The 18,458-nt window shown below is 39.6% G+C and overlaps 1 protein-coding gene across 1 annotated transcript in view; it reads right to left on the bottom strand.

Moving 5' to 3' along the window:
• LOC123630595 (ABI family member 3 binding protein) overlaps nucleotides 1-18,458 on the bottom strand; it is a 221,947-nt gene that overhangs the window by 19,053 nt on the left and 184,436 nt on the right. Inside the window, exons 58-62 of the mRNA XM_045540393.1 lie at nucleotides 15,471-15,548; nucleotides 12,767-12,859; nucleotides 9,708-9,836; nucleotides 9,111-9,179; nucleotides 2,237-2,446 (exon numbers count right to left, since the gene is read on the bottom strand). Of these exons, the coding sequence (XP_045396349.1) occupies nucleotides 2,237-2,446; nucleotides 9,111-9,179; nucleotides 9,708-9,836; nucleotides 12,767-12,859; nucleotides 15,471-15,548 (579 nt within the window). The remainder of the gene's footprint in view (nucleotides 1-2,236; nucleotides 2,447-9,110; nucleotides 9,180-9,707; nucleotides 9,837-12,766; nucleotides 12,860-15,470; nucleotides 15,549-18,458) is intronic.

Here is an 18,458-nt window from a genome sequence, read left to right as displayed (position 1 = left end):
TAACAATGGGAATTATTATTATTACAGATAAGGAAACTAAGGCTCAATAAGGCCAATTATATATCCAAGTTGCACATCCAGAACAAAGCAGGCCTGGGATTTAAATCTATGCCAGTAGGCTCTTGGACTATCACACTGCAATGACTTATAACTAACTTAAAGTTGTCCAAGGACCCAGGCCATGGCAAATTTTCAGGTGCACTTATTTCAACTTCAGTGTACAAGGGACACGTAAAAGCAGCTGAATTTGGATGTATTCACTAGAGCTGAATACGTGCCCATCAACTCAAAGAAAGATTACTCACACCAGCTAACTCAGGGGAAATGAAGAATACAATTCACTCTTTATGTTATTTCTTAATACCTTCTTGCAAAACCAGTTCCAGTGGTATAAGAATTAATCCCTGTATTATCTGAGCTGCTGGTTTATAAACAATGACATTTGAAATCAAGTGATACATAATGAAACACTAAAATGAAATGAAAAAAAAAATTGAAACAGAGCATTAGGGAAAATCATCCAATGTTTAAATATGGACTAGAGCAATGGTTAAATATGAACTTATTTCTATTTAGGAAACATTATAGCTAAAGAGATATGATCCTCGTCCATAAAAATTGTTATTATAAGTCCCCTGTATCTTGTGAAAGATCCTAAGCAAACCATTAACAACATTACAAAATCAATTGGTTAAAGTATACTCTTATCCATGATTCTTTGAAATTAAAAATTTATAAAATCAAAAAGGAAAGCCCTTCAGCTTTGGAAAGTTAAATCAAATATTATTGACATATCCAACTGGATATGTATTAGATGAACCAATTCTAACTTGATGTCTCACATTTAAGGCAAATGAAATTTTATAGAACATTTGATTTTATGAGAACTAAGCCTCAAACTATCACATGAACTCCTTATTAACATAGTATGTGGATGGAGAGTTTTGGATGTTTTAATATATGTAGATAATTGATACTTGGAGATTGATTGTTAGATATTGAGACGGCAGTCCCACATAAAAAGCAGGACTAGGCAAATCCCCAGGAACCAAGGGGAAGTGAGTTGCTTCTTTCTCAAAACAAAGACTAGGCCGGGTGCAGTGACACATGCCTGTAATCCCAGTGACTTGGAAGGCTGAGGCAGGAGGATTGCTAGAGTCCAAGAGTTTGAGGCTGTAGTAGGCTATGATCTTACCACCGTACTGTAGCCTTGGTGACAGAGGGAGATACTGTAATTAAAATAAAAAACCAAAACAAAACAAGGGCTAGCTTTGCATGAAAAAGGGAAATTCATAAGAAAAAAAAAATGGTGAAGAAAGCAAGCTAAGCAAACAAGACTGCTTATACTGGAAGTTGCCCAGATCAAATGATTCCATCTGAGGACAAATAGCTGCTGCTGTTTTTTTTTTTTATGCAGAAAACATTTTGGCAGATCCTGAACCCACCACTCCCCACCTGGCCCTGTGTGCTGCTTCTCTCTACCCCTGACAGCCTTTTAGTCAGTCCCTCTATTCCTTGTCTACCTGTACCAGCTCCATGGCAGGGACCTGAGTATCAGGAACCTCATGTACTCACATTGACCATTTGCTGTATCTTCTATCTGATTTAGGTTAGTCTTTCCCCCACCCCTCTTGCGTGACTATCCTGTTCACTATGGAGAACCAAATTGTCCTAACAAATTCAAAGAGTGACTCAGGGTTTCTTATTTTTCATGGTCATTTTTAGAGGAATTGGGTAGATGGTGGCAGAAATCAAAATTTTTTGAGATGACCAGGAACAGAATTTTTGTTTTTATTTCTTCTAAAACAGTTGAAATAACTTTAACCTGCTTGAAAGTTCTAGGTCAATTTGGAAATTGGGTTGGTAAAAGGAAAACTAGTTTAAATAGCGTCAGCAATGGCAATTCCTCATGGATTTTCTGTAATTTTTCTTGGTAATGAAAAGTCTAGCTATGTCTTTGTATTGTGAAAGAGAATTCTGAGGGGAGACGTAAGAAATGCAGCTTAAAGAGATATGCTAAATTAAGTGCAAGCCCATAACAAGGGCAAAGATGTTTTTTCCCCATATTATGACACTTTGGACAGTAATGTGCCACAAGGACAGCAGAACTCTGCTGGGACTTGCTCCTCCTCAGCTATGCTTCACGTGTCACAGCTGAGCCAAGGTACCCTATTCCCAACGCATCACATTATCAGTGCTTCCCACAGTGTTAACAGTCCTTGTGCCATGATCTTACCAGTGACAGTGTCATTTAGTGGCTTTTCCCAGTCCAAGATGACAAATGAGGGGCACCCTTCCACAGTAACCACAGTGAGGTTGGTGGGTGGGTTCTGTGGTGGGCTGGTGGCATTCCCATCTGTGGTCTCCTCTTTGGGGAACCGCTTGACGGAGTCAGTAATGGAGCAGGGACTGTCGTCAGGCTTTTGGATGTATCGCACATGAGGACCTACGAGAGACAGGACTCTGATGTTTAACAATTTTGTGAAGAAGATGAAAGTGAGCTCATAAATATAATTATTTGCTTAAGGACATCTGGTCTCATATAAGCAGGTAGTTGAAGGCAGTGTTGTGAATGGTTAAAACCTGGAAAATCCAAAATCTTGCCTCTGAGATACACGACATGGATGATGTTGATTTACTTACTAAATAGGTTTAGCTTATGCTAATAACCAAAGTAATTGGTCCCTTTTAGGGCAGTGGGTCTTACCTCACTGGTGGGGAATAATTAGTCCTTTGCTAAACACAATTCTGATCCCACCTAATAAACCTTAAAAGCCAGACTCAAAAGGACCAAGTGGTTTCAAGTAATTTTACTGCACATCCCAGAACAAAACTCAACAATATTTTAAAAATGAAAAAAATAGTTCTTGGATCTGAGATCCAAAAAGCTCAGAGAAATCTAAGCACAACAAACACGAAGAAAATGATGTTAACCATAATCAAGTTTCTCAAAACCAGTGATAAAAAGAAAATTCTTAAAGGAGACAGAGAAAAAAAGACAATGTACAGACCAACAACGGATCGTGGGAGACTTCTCACTGGAAAGATTGCAAATAAGAGGCAGCAGAGGAACATCTTGGAATACGGAAAGAAAAAGCGTCATTTACAATTCAATGAGTGGTGAGAATATCTTTTTAAAAAACAAAAGCAAAATACTCTTTCTAGACATACAAAACCTGCAAGAATTCATTACCAGCAGACTCTCACTATAACAAATACCAAAGGAAGTCTTTCAAGTAGAAGGAAAATGATACCAGATGGAAATATGGGGCCACACAAAGGGATGAAAAGCACTGGAAAGGTAATTATATAGGTAAATGTACAGTATTTTCCTTATTATTTCTAAGTAATGTTTTACTGTTTAAACTAAAATGAAAATAACATGTAAAAGTAAAACGTATGCTAACGATAGCCCAGAGGCTGAGAGAAAAGCAGCTCTGCTAGTGTAAGGTTCTCACTCACTGTACGTGAAGTTACATGTCATCACCGGAAGGTAGACTGTGATAAGTTAAAGATACATACTATAACTCCAAAGCGATCTTTAAAATAATAAAGAGTTATAGCTAATAAGACAACAACAAAGGTAAAATGGAATCATAAGGTGCTCAACCCAAAAAAGGCTGGAAAAGGAGAAAAGAGGGTAAAAGACTAGATGGGACAAACAGAAAACAAAGAGCAAGATGAAGATTTAAACCAATCAATAACCATATTATTTTTTTATATATATATTTTTTTATTTTTTTTTTAATTTCAGCTTATTTTGGGGGTACAAAAGCTCAGGTTATATATATTGCCCATGTCCCACCCATCCCCCTGAGTCAGAGCCTCAAGCGTGTCCATTCCCCAGACAGTGCGCCTGGCACTCACCATGTAGTCATACCTCCATCCCCTCCCCCCACCCCCCACCTTCCCGAGTCAGCACCTTCAAGCATGACCATTCCCCAGACGGTGCGCAATGCACTCATCATGTAGGCATACACCCATCCCCTCCCCCCACCCCCTGTCTCAGTCTGGTATCCAATTGGTATCATTCCCCAACGTGCATTTAGGTGATGAACAGGGAAACCAATTTTCTGGTGAGTACATGTGATGCTTGTTTTTCCATTCTTGGGATACTTCACTTAATATAATGGGTTCCAACTCTCTCCAGGAGAACCAAAGAGATGTCATATCACCATAATTTCTTACAGCTGAGCAATACTCCATGGTATACATGTACCATAATTTACTAATCCATTCGTGAATTAATGGGCATTTGGAATAACCATATTAAATATAAGGTTCCATACACCCAAAATAAAATGCAGAAATTTTTAGATTGGTTAAAAAAGTAGCACCCAACTATATAATGCCAATAACAAAACACTTTAGATAGGTTAAATAGGTTAAAAACAAAAGGATAAATAAAAGATAACACTAATCAAAAGAAAGCTTGACTAGATATATAAATATCAACAAATTAGATTTCAGAGCAAAGAATATTACCAGGAACAGAAAAGGTCATTTTGTAATGATAAAGTATCAATTAGGAATTTATTATCATCCTGAGTAATTTAGGTCTGTACCAGAACACAGACCTTTAAAATACAGGAAGCAAAAACTGACAGAACTGCAAGTAGAAATACATCCACAATTATAGTCAGAGATTTCAACACTACTTTCTCATTAATTGATAGATTGAGTAGAGAGAATATCAGTAAGGATACAGAAGAACTCCACAATACAGACGGCAACTAGACCTAATTGTTATGGATTGATTTGTGTTCCTCTAAACCACGTGTTGAAGCCCTAATGTCCGGTGTGACCGTATTTGGAGACAGGAATTTAAAGAGGTTATTGAGGCTAAATGAGGTCATAAGGGTAGATTCCTAACCCAATCTGACTGTGTCCTTAAAAGAAGAGGAAGACAACAGAGATGTGCATACACAGAGAAAGGGCACAGAGGACACAATGAGAAGGTGGCAGGCCGAGGCCTCAGGAAAAACCAAACCTGCCAATCTCAGATTTCTTGCTTCCAGAACTGTTAGAAAATAAATTTCTATTGTTTAAGCCACCAACTCTGTGGTATTTTGTCAAGGCAGCCCTAGCAAGTTAATTCAAGCTCCCATTTAAGAGTAGGAGAATATACATGTTCTTTTAAAGTACACATAGAACATGTACCAAGATAGACCACATTCTAGACCATAAAAAAGTCTCAGCAAATTTAAAAGGATTCAAGGAATACAGAGTATCAGGCCACAATGGAGTTAAATTAAAAATCAATAAGAGATTGATTTCTGAGAAATCTTCAAATATTTAGAAATTACATATTTATTTATTTACAAATAATACACTTCTAAGTAATCAATGGGTCAAAGCAGAAATTAAAAGGGAAATTTAAAAGTATGTTAAACAGAATAAAAATGAAGACAATAACATATTAAAAAATTTTGGATGCTGATAAGTAATATCTGGGGAAAATATGGAGCACTAAATGCCATATTAAAAAAGAAGAAAGACCTTTGTCTCCATGGTGGTATCAGTAAGCCTGCTGTGTTAACCAAAAGGTTGGTGGTTTGAGCCCACCCAGGGATTGAGAACTTTGGTGCCAGAGTTTCTTTTTAAAAAAAAGAGAAGTCTCAAATCAAAGAGCTCATTTTCTACCTTAAGAAACTAGAATTAGAAGAGCAAATTAAATCTAAATTAAGCAGAAGAAAGGAAGTATATCCAAATAAAAATAAATGAAATAGAAAACAGAAAATATAGTAAGAGAAAAATCAGTGAAAAAAAGTTGGCCTTTTCAGATCCAAGGAATTGATAAACAGACAGACTGGTTAGGCAACAGAGAAAAAAAGACACACATTAGTAATATCAGGGATGAGAGAGGTGACATCAATACAGATTCTACAGGTATTAAAATAATAAAGGAATATTATGAACAACTGGATGCCAATAAATTTGACAATGCAGATGGGATAGACTATACCTTGAAAGACACAAACTACCAAACCTCATTAAGGAGGAAAAAATATTAATATTCTGAATAGCCCTGTATCTATAAAAGAAAGTGAATTTATATGTAAAAACCTTCCTACAAAGAAAATGTGAGGTTCAGATGGCTTCACTAGTAGACACTACTAAACATTTAGGGAAGAAGCAATAGCAATTCTAAACAAACTCTTCCAGAAAATTGAAGAGAAGAGTTTGGCATTATTCTGATATTAAAACTTGAACTACAAATCAATATCTTTCATGAATACATCTCTACAAAAAATTTTGGCAAATTAAATCCAACAATATATAAAATAAGAATACATTATGATCAAGTGGAGTTTGTCCCTGGAATGCAAGGTTAGTTTAAAATTTAAAAATCAAGTACTTTATCATATTAACAAAGAAAAACCATATAATCATCTCAATAAAAGCAGATAAATCAAGCATAATCTAGCATCAATTTCTGATAAAAATTATCACCAAACTAGGAATGGAATGGAACTTCCTTATCCCAATAAATGAATCTATGAAAAATCTACAAGTGATATTATACTTAATGGTGAAAGACTTAATTCTTTATTCATAAGATCAGAAATAAGAAAATGATGTTTTTTTCTTATGATTTCTATACAATATTTTACTAGAGGCTCCAGCAGTACAAGGCGGCAAGAAAAAATAAGGGACCCCAGTCAGAAAGGAAGAAGCAAAACGTCTCAGATGACATAATTATGTAGAAAATCCAATGTGTCTGCAAAAAAGCTACTAGAATTAATGAGTTTTGTAAGGTTGCAGGACACAAGATCACTGTGCAAAATTTTTTTCCTACATATTAGCAACGAACAATTGGAAATTGAAATAAAAATACTACTTCTATGGTTTTCTGTATGATGAAAACTATAAAACGGTGAAGAAATTTTAAAAACCTAAATATTAAAAAATGGTGAGATATATCATGTTCATAGGTGGGAAGACAGCACTGTTTAGCTGTGAATTATTCCCAATTGACCTATAGATTCAATAAAATTCCAGTCAAAATCTCAGCAAGCTATTTTTTAGATAGTGACAAGCTGATTCTAAAATTTATATGGAAATGGAAAGGACTCAGAATCACCTAAAGAACTTTGAAAAGAACAACATTGGAAGACTAACACAACCTGATTGCAAGATACCACAGGAATCCAGAAAGTGTGGTGTTGGTGTAAAGGTAGATAAAAAGATAAACAGAATGGCCTAGAGAGCCCCAAAATAGATCCACATATATAAGAAAAATTGACTTTTGACAAAGGCACAAACACAATTCAGTGGAGATAGTTTTTTCAACAAATGATGCTGGAACAGTTGGATATCCATAATCAAGACAACATGTACTTATACCTTGTATGACATAAAAATTTTTGCACAATATGGATCACAGACTTAAATGTAAAAGTATAAAACTTCTAGAAGGCAACTATAGGAGAAAACTTTTGTGCCCTCTGACTACTGAATGATTTCTTAGATGTGGCACCAAAAATACAGATATTAAAGTAAGGAATATTATGAATAATTTTATGCAAATAAATTTGACAACTTAGATGAAATGGACTAATACTTTGAAAGCTCACTAAGGAAGACAAAATATGCTGAATAGCGCTGTACCAGTTAAAGAAAGTGAGTTCTATGAAAAATACTGATACACTGGGGTTCATTAAAATTAAAAAATACACACTGGGAGAAAATATTTGTAAAGTATGTACTAAAAAATGTCCTATGCCAAGAAAACAAAGATTCTCAAAATTCAACATTAAGTAAACAAGCAACCCCATTTTAAAAAATGGGCAAAAAATTTGGACATACTAAAAAGGTATATAGTTGGCAAATAAGCACATGAAAAGATATTCAACATCCTTAGTTATCAGAGAGATACAAAGTAAAATCACAATCAGATACCACTATGAAATTATTAAAATGGCTAAAATTAAAAAGACTGACCACACTAAACAGTGAGGATGTGGAGGAACTGGAACCCTCAACACCGACAGGAAAATAAAACAGTATAAGCATTTTGGAAAGGAGTTTGACAGTCTCTTAAAATGTTAAATAAACACTTGTATATCATATAGCCATTCTCCTCCTATTTGTCCAAAAGGAATGAAAGCATATAGCTATATGAAGACTTTTACGTGAATAGTCACATAAGCTTTATTGGTAATGTAAAAAAATACCTAAATGACAAGAACAGGTTTAATAAAGAAATAAATTATTATTAATATATATCCATATAATAGAATACCAGTCAGCAATAAAAAGGAATGAACTGTTGGTACATATAGAAACATGGACAGCTCTCCAAATGATTATGTTGGTAAAAGAGTTCATACTGTCTGTTTTCACTTCTATAAAATTCCATAAAGTACATACTAGTTTATAGTGTAGGAGATCTGCAGTTACCTAGGAACTGGGGGTTAGGAGAGAAGAGTAGAGGGAGAGATTGCAAAGGTACACGATGAAACTTTTGGAAGTAATGCATGTGTTCATTATTGTGATTGTGATGATGGTCTCATGAGCATACACATGTGTTAAAAATTTATCAAATGTTACACTTAAGAAAAAATATTTTAAAAGTAAATACTGGGCTCTATATATTATATCTCTCCTACTATTATAGATTATTGTTAAAAAATATTCTTTATGTCTATGGGAGGAGTATACTTCCCCAATTCTTGATTTGAACTTGGCTATGTGACATTTTTTTGGCTAATGCACATTGGCAGATACGACACAGAAAGGAGCTTGAAATGTGGTTGTGCATTTGGATGCACTCTTTCTTGATTTTGTATTGCCATGAGAATGGCTTCATGGCTTCTCCTGGGTCATTGCTGGTCCTTTATCTTGGACATCAGAATGAACACATGCAGCATTGGCCAGAGCCTAACCCACAAGAGGCCCAGCTGTACCTGCTGCTAGAAGCAGAACCACCAAATCAAGCATGTCCTAGATCAGCTGACCCTCAGTTGACTTGCAGACACATGAAAAATAAAGCCTTATTAAAGTAGGCTACTAAGATTTTGTGATTGGTTGTTATACAGCAACAGCTGACTGATACACTGACAAAAATAGGCTTATCAAAAATTGAGATTTGGAGCCATCATACATACCTTTGAATCTAGGCTTCCCAAGAGGATCAGTTTCTCTTGTTGGACTTGAGCTAAAGTCAGTTATATTATCTGAGAATAGAAGATAATAAACAATTTTGGCAAGATAAAAAAAAGCATCATAATACAATGAAAAAGTAGTAAAGACTAAAGATATTCAATATTCCCCCTCGTAAATTGCTTGCAGCTTAGATTTCATTTATTGTTATATGTATTCATCTATATTAAATGGCCTTTAATTGTGTCTTTCTGCAAGGTATTCTGGAATATAATAAATAATAAATTCAACATTACAACCAAGTGGTTAATACTCATTAACAAGTTAAAATATGTGTAGTTAGTAATAACATGTGATTTAGTAGTAACCATTGGGTAATCCAGACCTGTTTAGGAGCCAAATTTAGGCACTTTCTTCTATGTCTGCTAAGACAAAGAGTGTACTCTGTAAGGAAGCATTGAAAGGAAGTATAATTTTAAAATTAAAGAGACCCATATTAATCATAAAATTGGGTAAAATAGAACTGAGGCTCTCCCCTCCCATTGGAAATCTTTTAGTACCTCGTAGCTAAGCATCCAGTGAGAACTGACGGCCATACTAACCCAGTTCTTCTCCAGAGGCAGGGACTGTTGGTTGCTTTATCTCTGTCTCTGTCCTCTCCAAGGGGGCTCCAGTAGGTCTGAGTGTTGCCCTCAGGGGTGGGGAAGTGATTGGGCCTGATGCGACGACTCCTGTAATGTAGAGCCAAAGTAGTCAGGCTTTATAGGAACACTGCCAAGCCTCCCATTTATTTATGCAATGAATGTTTACTAAGTGGCTTGGCACCATAGGCCAGGCTTGGAGGGAAAACAAGATGCGGTCCTTGATGGAGAGAGATGTGTGAGCCAAGTATAGCGAAGCCTTATGGTTATTGTGAAAGAACTAGGTAAGGTCACAGAGGGGGCAAGAGGCGGGAGTGGTTCTGTGTATGAGGAAGGATGGAGGGTTGCTGGGTGGGGTGGTGGGAGTGCCTTCACGGAGGGTGTGCAATAAATAGGAGAAGTGGTCTGTAGGTAGGGATGAGAGGTGGAACAAGAACCATGCCGGGGAAGCATGAAACAGCCAGGTGTGTTTAATTTGAAGGGGTGAGGGTGGAGAGGGCCCAGAAACGCAGTCAGGGCTGAGTGGAGGGGCAGGTTAGATCACGAAAGAACTTGTATACTGCATGTGGATTTGGATTTTATTTTTAGGCAATAAGGATCCACTGATTTTCAACGGGGAAGTAACATGATAAGATGACAAGGTGGATGGTTAGGGCACAAGGATGGTGAGAGGGAGATGTCTGGAGCCCGGGGTACCTTGTAAGCAAGGGAAGGGAAGGTGAACTCCGGCAGAAGCAGTGGGACCGGGTGGATGGGCTGGACACGAGAGCTGTCGAGGTGACTCACTGGCTGGTATGGGAGATGGCCAGAGGAGGAGGAAAAAGATCCCTAGCGCAACGACTGTGATTCTGGCCTGGTGGCCACTATGGTGCTACCTGACTTGTTACATTAACAGCGACTCCTCTACTCTAGAAACATTTATAAGTCTCGAAAACTGGATCCAACCCAAGGTCCAGGCAAGTCTGGGTGTTTTGAGTAGAGAGGAGGCTAGATTGGATTTCGTATTCCTCCTGGAAGAAAGTCATTCTCGGGCAACAGAAGTCAAGGGAGACAAGCCCGACCGAGGACTGTGGCCCAGCGTGACACTGCGGGTGAGTCAGTCAGAAGGGCCTTGAGTCCAGCCCCGGGGGGCTTGTGCTCCTGGTCTTAGAGGGAGTGGGCCATGAGAAGACGGGGAGCAAAAACCAAAAGAAGTCGCACTGCGGCCTGACAAGCTCTTCAGGAAACGCCGGCAGAGCATTTTCACCCTGGCAGGGACAACGGAATTTGGAGGCCTTGGCAGACCTGGAGAGACAGGGGACGAGAGGCAGATATTCTCACAGGCACATGTGAGAGCCTCTCGAAGGACCCCCAGATGTGTAGCTAGAATTCAGGATATGCTTTCTGTGCTGTTAGTCAGGCCAGATTACTACAGTTGCCCTTGTTTGCCATTTGTCTCTTCAGAGTGAGTTCCTTTGAGTTAGCAGTGGGGAGTGGGGGGTAGGGGGTGGAGGATGGGAAGTAGAATGTTTTTATGGTTCTTCTTCAGACTGACCGGGCTGTACCAAAGCTACACTAACTGACCAAGGCCACCAAACTGCAGTTGAAGACACACAGGCATTTATAGGGGAGCTCTGTGGGAGTGGCCCCCCAAGTTTTCCATGGGCACACTCAGGCATCAGTCTGTGATGCACCCAGTCTGACTCAAAGGCCACTGGAGCTAAAATAATAGCCGCCCCAGGTTACAATTGTTGGGGAGGAGGCCAAGTCGCTGGGCCTTGACTCAGAAAGGCACCAGAAGCATGGGTGTGGGGCTGATTTCTCCTCCAGCCCATGAGGAAAACCATCTAGATAGAATTCACTGTGCATAAGAGACATCATAAAAGCTCCATCACAATATCCTCCTTCCATCCTGTGAAGAGTGACAGCCACTCCCTTTCATGCAAATCCTCATCAGTTTCATCATTCACAGCTGTCTTTAACACTTGTATGCATATCTTGATTCCACCTACAAAATAGGTAGGAAGTGGAGATTTGGGGAGAGGAAGGGAAGATGGGGAACAGGCTGTGGTTTGCTGGCAGGTCCTGGGGGAGGAGCCCTTAACAGAAATGAGGTCAAGCTTTCCTCTCACCTAGGTCAGTTTTCACTGACTCTTACTTTTATCCATTTATTCACTCAGTCATTACCTATCGAATATTTTCTATGTGCTATGCACTGGATTTGGTTCTGGGAAGTCAGAGAAAATATACCAAGGACTCTGTCGTCACAGAGCTCAGTCTGGTAGGGGAAGACAAGTATGCAAACAAACAGGTCTAAAACAATTTGCTCTTTGCTCTAACAGAGGTGTCTATCAAGGACACGCAAAACAGAGAAGCAATGCTAAGACTACCTTGGGGAGTTAGGGAAGGTTTTTTCAAGAAAAGGAAGTAGTGTGTGTATCCCAGGCCTGGGAGGAGTCATTCCTTGGGGGGAGCCACATGTGGGAGGCCCGCAGGTGAGAGGCGGCCTGCCTCCTAAACACCCCTGCCTGGTTGCACAGGGTAGGTCTGCTCACATATATTTTAGTACCAAATCTTCCCCGGAGCACTGTAATCTTGGGGCTGGCAGGAAGGTTGTTGGACAGGGGAGCTTTCAGCGAGATGTACAGGATTTCATTTCAGGAGACAGAATGATAAGTTGATGACAGGGCATCACATTTTCCATTGCCCCTGGGGCCTGGCAGTTACAGCATCCTATCCAGAATAAGCCACTTGTTGATGGGCCTGTGTCAGCTTCAATCTAGGGTCCAAGCACGCAGACTTCTAAGAAGCAAACTGGTCTAGATACAGAGGGATGGTTTCTTTCATTCCACCATTCAAAAGTCAGGTTCTGAGTCTTCAAAGCTGTCATTTACAGTGTCTAGTCTTTGGGGCCAACACAAACACGTGTCACACACTCCAGTGACTTGCCCCCTGCCTGAGCTGGCACACCAAGAAGGGCTTGTGGTTGGCTCATAAAACTGAAATCATGGAGGGAGAAGGAAGGTATATGACGAACATACCTGCACTTCCTGGCTTTCCGGTGACGTTATTTGGTGGTAACGGTTTTCTCCGTGGGGGTGTAGGTCTGGGTGGCAGGGGTGGGCGGCGAGTGCCTGGGGTTGTGGATAAGAGATTATATTACAGGTAAAGCCATCATAAGAATTCACTACACAGCAATCAGTTTTTTTGATAAAAAATGTTTGATAAGTAGCAGTTGGATGACAGAGAATAGATTCTATAGAAAAGTGCATATGAGTAATATATTGATATTCCCATAGCCTAATGTTGGTAATGCACCCAGGGATAACAAAGCACATTAACACATGGAAAACGTATCTTCCGATTATAGATGAAAACACAGTTGATACAGGTGACCCTTTGTGTCCTGTGGGTTCCCTATCCGTTGATTCAGCCAATGGTAGATGAAAAATATTCAGGAACAAACTCAATAAAAATAACAATATACCAATAAAAATAACAAAAAAACAGTATAACAACTATTCACACAGTATTTACATTGTATTAGGTATTACGAGTAATCAGAGATGATTTAAAGCATATGGGAGGATGGGCATAGGTTATTTAAGTGTATTGAGCATCCTCAGATTTTGGTATCTGAGGGGTGTCCGGGAACCAATCCCCTCCAGACATCTTCATAACGATATGTCTGCCTTTTGAAAGGCTGTGTAGATACACAGAATTTAACCACTTTTGTTTTTTACATAGATTTAACAGTAGCATTTCTGAACTTCATTATCCCCAGTTGCCTTTTGAGATTGCAATTTCTTATGCCTGTTAAAGAAAATACAATTTTAGCACACTTTAAATTTATTATGCCAAGGAAGAAGTTAAGCCCTGGAAACTGAGTCATGTAGCATGTTTGCAATTCTGCTTTGTAGATTATGGATTAACTCCCTTCCCTCATTGTTCTTGTTCTGTAAATGACTCAGAAAGACCAGAAACCAGACTTCTCCCCTTCTAATCACTGATCTTTGTTATGGATGAACTGCCTTATTTATTGTCCTGTGCCTAACTCAGACCAGATGGTGCCCATGACAGTTACATCTTCAGTGGAATGTTAAATATATCTTTCCCAAAGGAAAAAAACTACCTTGACTAATGAATAGTTATAACTATGATGTTGAAATTCCATTAAACTTCCCCAAACTTTGCCTGTATGAGTGATTCCAAACTTCTACATTTTGGAACTCTGATTTACGTTCTTTGGAATCTGTGCTTCCTGGGCAGCTCAGCCTCAAACTTTGACAAAAAAAGATTCTGACTCTTTTGATTATTTTAGGTTGACACACCATTTTAGCTTACATTGTTAAAGTTTATAATTTCTCCTTTTGTGGATATTCCACCCTATCTCCAGCTCTATTATGTAATTATAATTAAACAAACACCTTCAGAACTTCTCCAGTGATTACATAGAAGTAACTCTGATGGCAGAAACAAGCTTTTGTCTGTGCAGAGCAGGGTCACTATGAATGGCTGTGGTTGTTTATTGCACCTGGCCAGGGCTGTACGAGTGGGAGCCACTCTGCTCACTCGCCCATGAGCTCCAGCCCTAGCCCTGAGGGAGGACATGTTTTTCTAGCTGGTCTGCCTAAAGGGTGGGATCGAGAGGCACCTTTTTATAATTTGCACAACGGTGTCTATTTTGCACAAAGGTTGGCAAGGCTAAAGGTACTTAGAGCAGTCCATTGTAACCCAAATTCCTTGTCTTGTATTATAGCTTAAAAATTTATCTCTTTGCATAATATATGTTGGTTTAAAAAATCTTCAAATAAAATTATCAGTCCAGGAAAATGCCCTGTAGCATATAGTACTGCCTGTAATACTAGCAAGAGAAAAAGAGAGAAAAGAAAGAGTGTGTGTGTTCAGGGGAGTGGTGACGTTTGGGACAGTAATATACCAGAGTAGGTCTCACAGTATCCTTTTAAAAAGCAGAGAGAGCTTAGGCCGGGTGCGGTGGCTCACGCCTGTAATCCTAGCACTCTGGGAGGCCAAGGCAGCAGGATGACTTGAGCTCAAGAGTTTGAGACCAGTCTGAGCAAGAGTGAGACCTCATCTCTACTACACATAGAAAAATTAGCCGGGCGTGGTAGCACATGCCTGTAGGCCCAGCTATTTTGGAGGCTGAGGCAGGATGGTCGCTTGAGCCCAGGAGTTTGAGGTTGCAGTGAGCTATGATTATGCCACTGCACTGTACCCAGGGCAACACAGCAAGACTCTGTCTCAAACAAACAAACAAACAAAGACCTTATTCAATGCAAAGGTTTCCAAGTCATCAGCTTAATACTTTTGGCCTATTACATAGAGCATACTCTTAAATCAGGAACATAAATAATTCTTTCAGGCAAAAGGATATTGCAATGAATCACAGAAGAGTAAAGCTTAAACATGATTAAAAACTAGAACCCATAGTGATTCTGCAGAATTTGTTCATTATGACCCCTTAGAACATTATAGAAAGTAATTATTAAAATAGTACCCCATTTGGTTCTTATTAACATTTGATTTCTGTACAGGGATCTTTTCATTCCCCTAAAGATAATATTTCAAATGGGTTTCTAGCAATACTCATGCACTGTTTGCATGGTTCTGACACTTTGGGGGCTATGTAGATGTTGCTGTTTTTGTTGCAACAAATGACATTGCAGTTACTGCCCAATTTTCAGAGCTGAGTTGCCATAAGGGAGTCAGCATCTTGTCCCTTACCTGGTCTTTTTGTGGAGTGGTACAAGTCCACTGACACATCTCTATCAGAACCTGATGGCTGAGGTGCCTGTTTGATCCCTGTGAACAGAGATAATGAGAGGGAATAAATACACGGCAAAAATGTGCTAAACGTTCTTCTCCATGGAGACTTGGTAGAGTTGTCAGTAATAATGTGCATTCTTTGCAGAGCAGGGGCATTGGTATTCTTGTGCCCAGACACTTTAATTGGCTTCTACTATCTGGCTATAGAAAAAATTCAAAACCCTGCATTCACTGGTTGTGATATTTTCTCTGTAGACTTAGCATTTGGTTGTGCATTGTGGTTTTCCACAGCGCTCATCCTGCACTGCCTTTCCTGGGCGGCTTTGCCTCACCAAGCAGAATTTCATCTGTGTTGACTGGCCACCTTTTGCCAATAGTCATGGGTAAATTTTGTCGTTTTAAAAATGATTTCTTCCAACCCCTCCATTTCCATTAAAAAAAAAAAAAACACCCCTTAGAATTCCAATGTATTTGGGTTTATACTTCCTGAATTGACTTTAAAATATTCCTGGAGAGGCACTGGCTATCAGGCTGGAGAGATCACAAACGATCCTTACCTTTGGGATCTGTAAATTAGTCCTGGGCAGGACTAGAATTCCAAATGCTGTTTGAAAGAAACTGATCTGAAAATTACTTTGTGTGGCATTTTGTCCCCTAAATCCTCCAAACAATCCAATGGTTATTACTCAGCCATTCACCTAGATACCCAGGCTTGGATTTTGGATAGCTCTTCTAGCACAAAGGGAAACAATTTGGTTTCATCCTATTTTAAAAAATGATTCTTTTATAAAATAATCTTCCCTTATATGGCTGATAGTCTTCATTATAAAAGAATAGAAACAGACATTTTTAGAATCTAAATAATAAAAATAGCTTCAGATATAATGGCTTGTCCTAAAAAAGAATCCACACTACTTTGAGGACCTGACTACAATTTGCATATTAAAATTAAGAATGAAACATTTAATTAATATACTAGTTAGTACATTAACAATGACAACCACATGACAAAGATAATGACAACAACTCTGTTTCGAGGGTGCACTGTGGTCCAGGGCCTGTGTAGGGACATTACATACTCAATCTCATTTAATGTGTGGGCAGATACATGGATCGAATTTACCACAGAAGCTTTGCTTGCCAAAAATTAGATGATGTTTTCGCATTAATTTATAAAATTTGCAGGATGAACCCCATATTGTAATCCCATACCCTCTGCTGCTTGATTAAGAGATAAGATGTAAAACCATGGAGAACGGTTATATGGAATCATGAATTAAAGGTTGCTTATTTGTGGGAGGAAAAAAAGTGTTCCTGGGTGCAATGACTATTTTGTGGCTAATCCCACAGGTGTGGCACAAACAAATGGCTCATTAGTCTTCTTCCTGTGTCCCACTGTCGGAGGTCATGGGGCCAGGGAAATGGCTCATTTGAGTGGTTACTCTGAGAACGGCAAAGCGAATGGAAAATACTTCCATTTGTGTCACTGGGATAACCTGGCTTGGTGAGGTTTGATTTACCACTATTTCTTGAGGGCAAAAAAGAATGTATATAGTCTATAAGGCTAACAGGCTATGTGTGCCTTGAGTAGATCCTTCTTCACAGCCTTTTCTCCAAATCTTTCCGCCCCTTGAAAAACAAAGTATTTTGATCCAATACTGTGCATAAGCACTGACATATTCATTACCTGATTTGACCCTCACACCCTTCTGTGTGGGAGGTGCAATCCATATCCCACAGATGGGGAAGCCCAAAGCAAGGGGAGAATTAGCAGCTTGCCCCAGGTCTCACAGCCATTGGGATTCCATGTTGGGTTACGCCTGGCTCCAAAGCCTATCTCTTAAGCACTAAGTGGCACAGCACAGAGTACTTACTGTCTCCTTCTTCCTTCCATTACTCACAATGACCAAGTGACTACAGCCCCAGAGCCCTCTACTCTGTCCCCTGGGTGGGCTGAGCTGCCAGCACTTTGTGAGGGTTACAGAGCCTTGGCTGGCAAGCATGTGTCCTCCAGCCATGCCACCAGTGTGCAGGACTCAGGAAATAGTCCAAGGCTGACATCAGTCCCAAAGCGGGCACATGCAGATGCACCAAGCCACAGGGTAAGTGCCTAAAAGGGCTGGTGAATTAGAGATCTAGAAGCCCTAGAGAGAATCTGAAATTCTAGTTACTTTATGCATAAGATCAAGGATACAAATTCCCCTGACCTCTTTTCTAATCAAGGGAGAAACTGGAAGAAACTAGCCATTTTCTGTATAGATGGAAACAGAACATTATACTGCTTTGATCCTTAGGTGTAAGTACCCAAATCGATAACCAGCTGCTGATCTAGACTTTCTCCATCCTTTAGAAGTAGACAGAAGGCGGTGGTGTAGGAAAGCATTGGGAAGGGCCCCGCCGAAGGCAGCCAGGGGCTCAGTGGAAAGACCTGCGGACAGGAGACTGAGCTCTAGCTCTGGTCTTGCCTCTCCAGCACCAGCTACATTTCAGGCACATTGTCTGGGCCAGAACTGGAGAGGCCGGTGAGCATCTGTTGCCCTGAGTCAGAGGGGAGCAAATAAAGGCCAAAGGTAGCAGAGAGCCAATGTGGAGAGAGAGGAGGAACCAGGAAGGGCAACACTACAGAGAAGGAATCCTCTGGAATTGGCACCCAGTCTAACAGTCTGGCCTCGGCTGCGACCTGAATTCTTTTTCCCTCAGGCAGGATTAATGGACACATCTTCTGAAGCATAGAGTCAGCCCTGTAAGCATCAAGATGTGAGCCTCAGTGTGAGCCTTCAACTGCCCTAGGGGAGTTCTCCAAAAGTCTTTGGATTTATACAGTTCACCCGTTAGCAGTTTGTTGTCCAAAATGAAGTAACGGTTTGGGTATTTTTAACCATGGTAACAAAAATTTTGCAAACACACACAGTAAACTGGGGATCAATTTTTAAATCTATCAGCGAC

This window comes from Lemur catta, chromosome 1 (genome assembly GCF_020740605.2).
Source record: "Lemur catta isolate mLemCat1 chromosome 1, mLemCat1.pri, whole genome shotgun sequence".
Lineage (NCBI taxonomy): Eukaryota > Metazoa > Chordata > Mammalia > Primates > Lemuridae > Lemur > Lemur catta.
The sequence above is the reverse complement of the archived record's forward strand: the minus strand, read 5'-3'. Positions and strand labels throughout refer to the sequence as shown.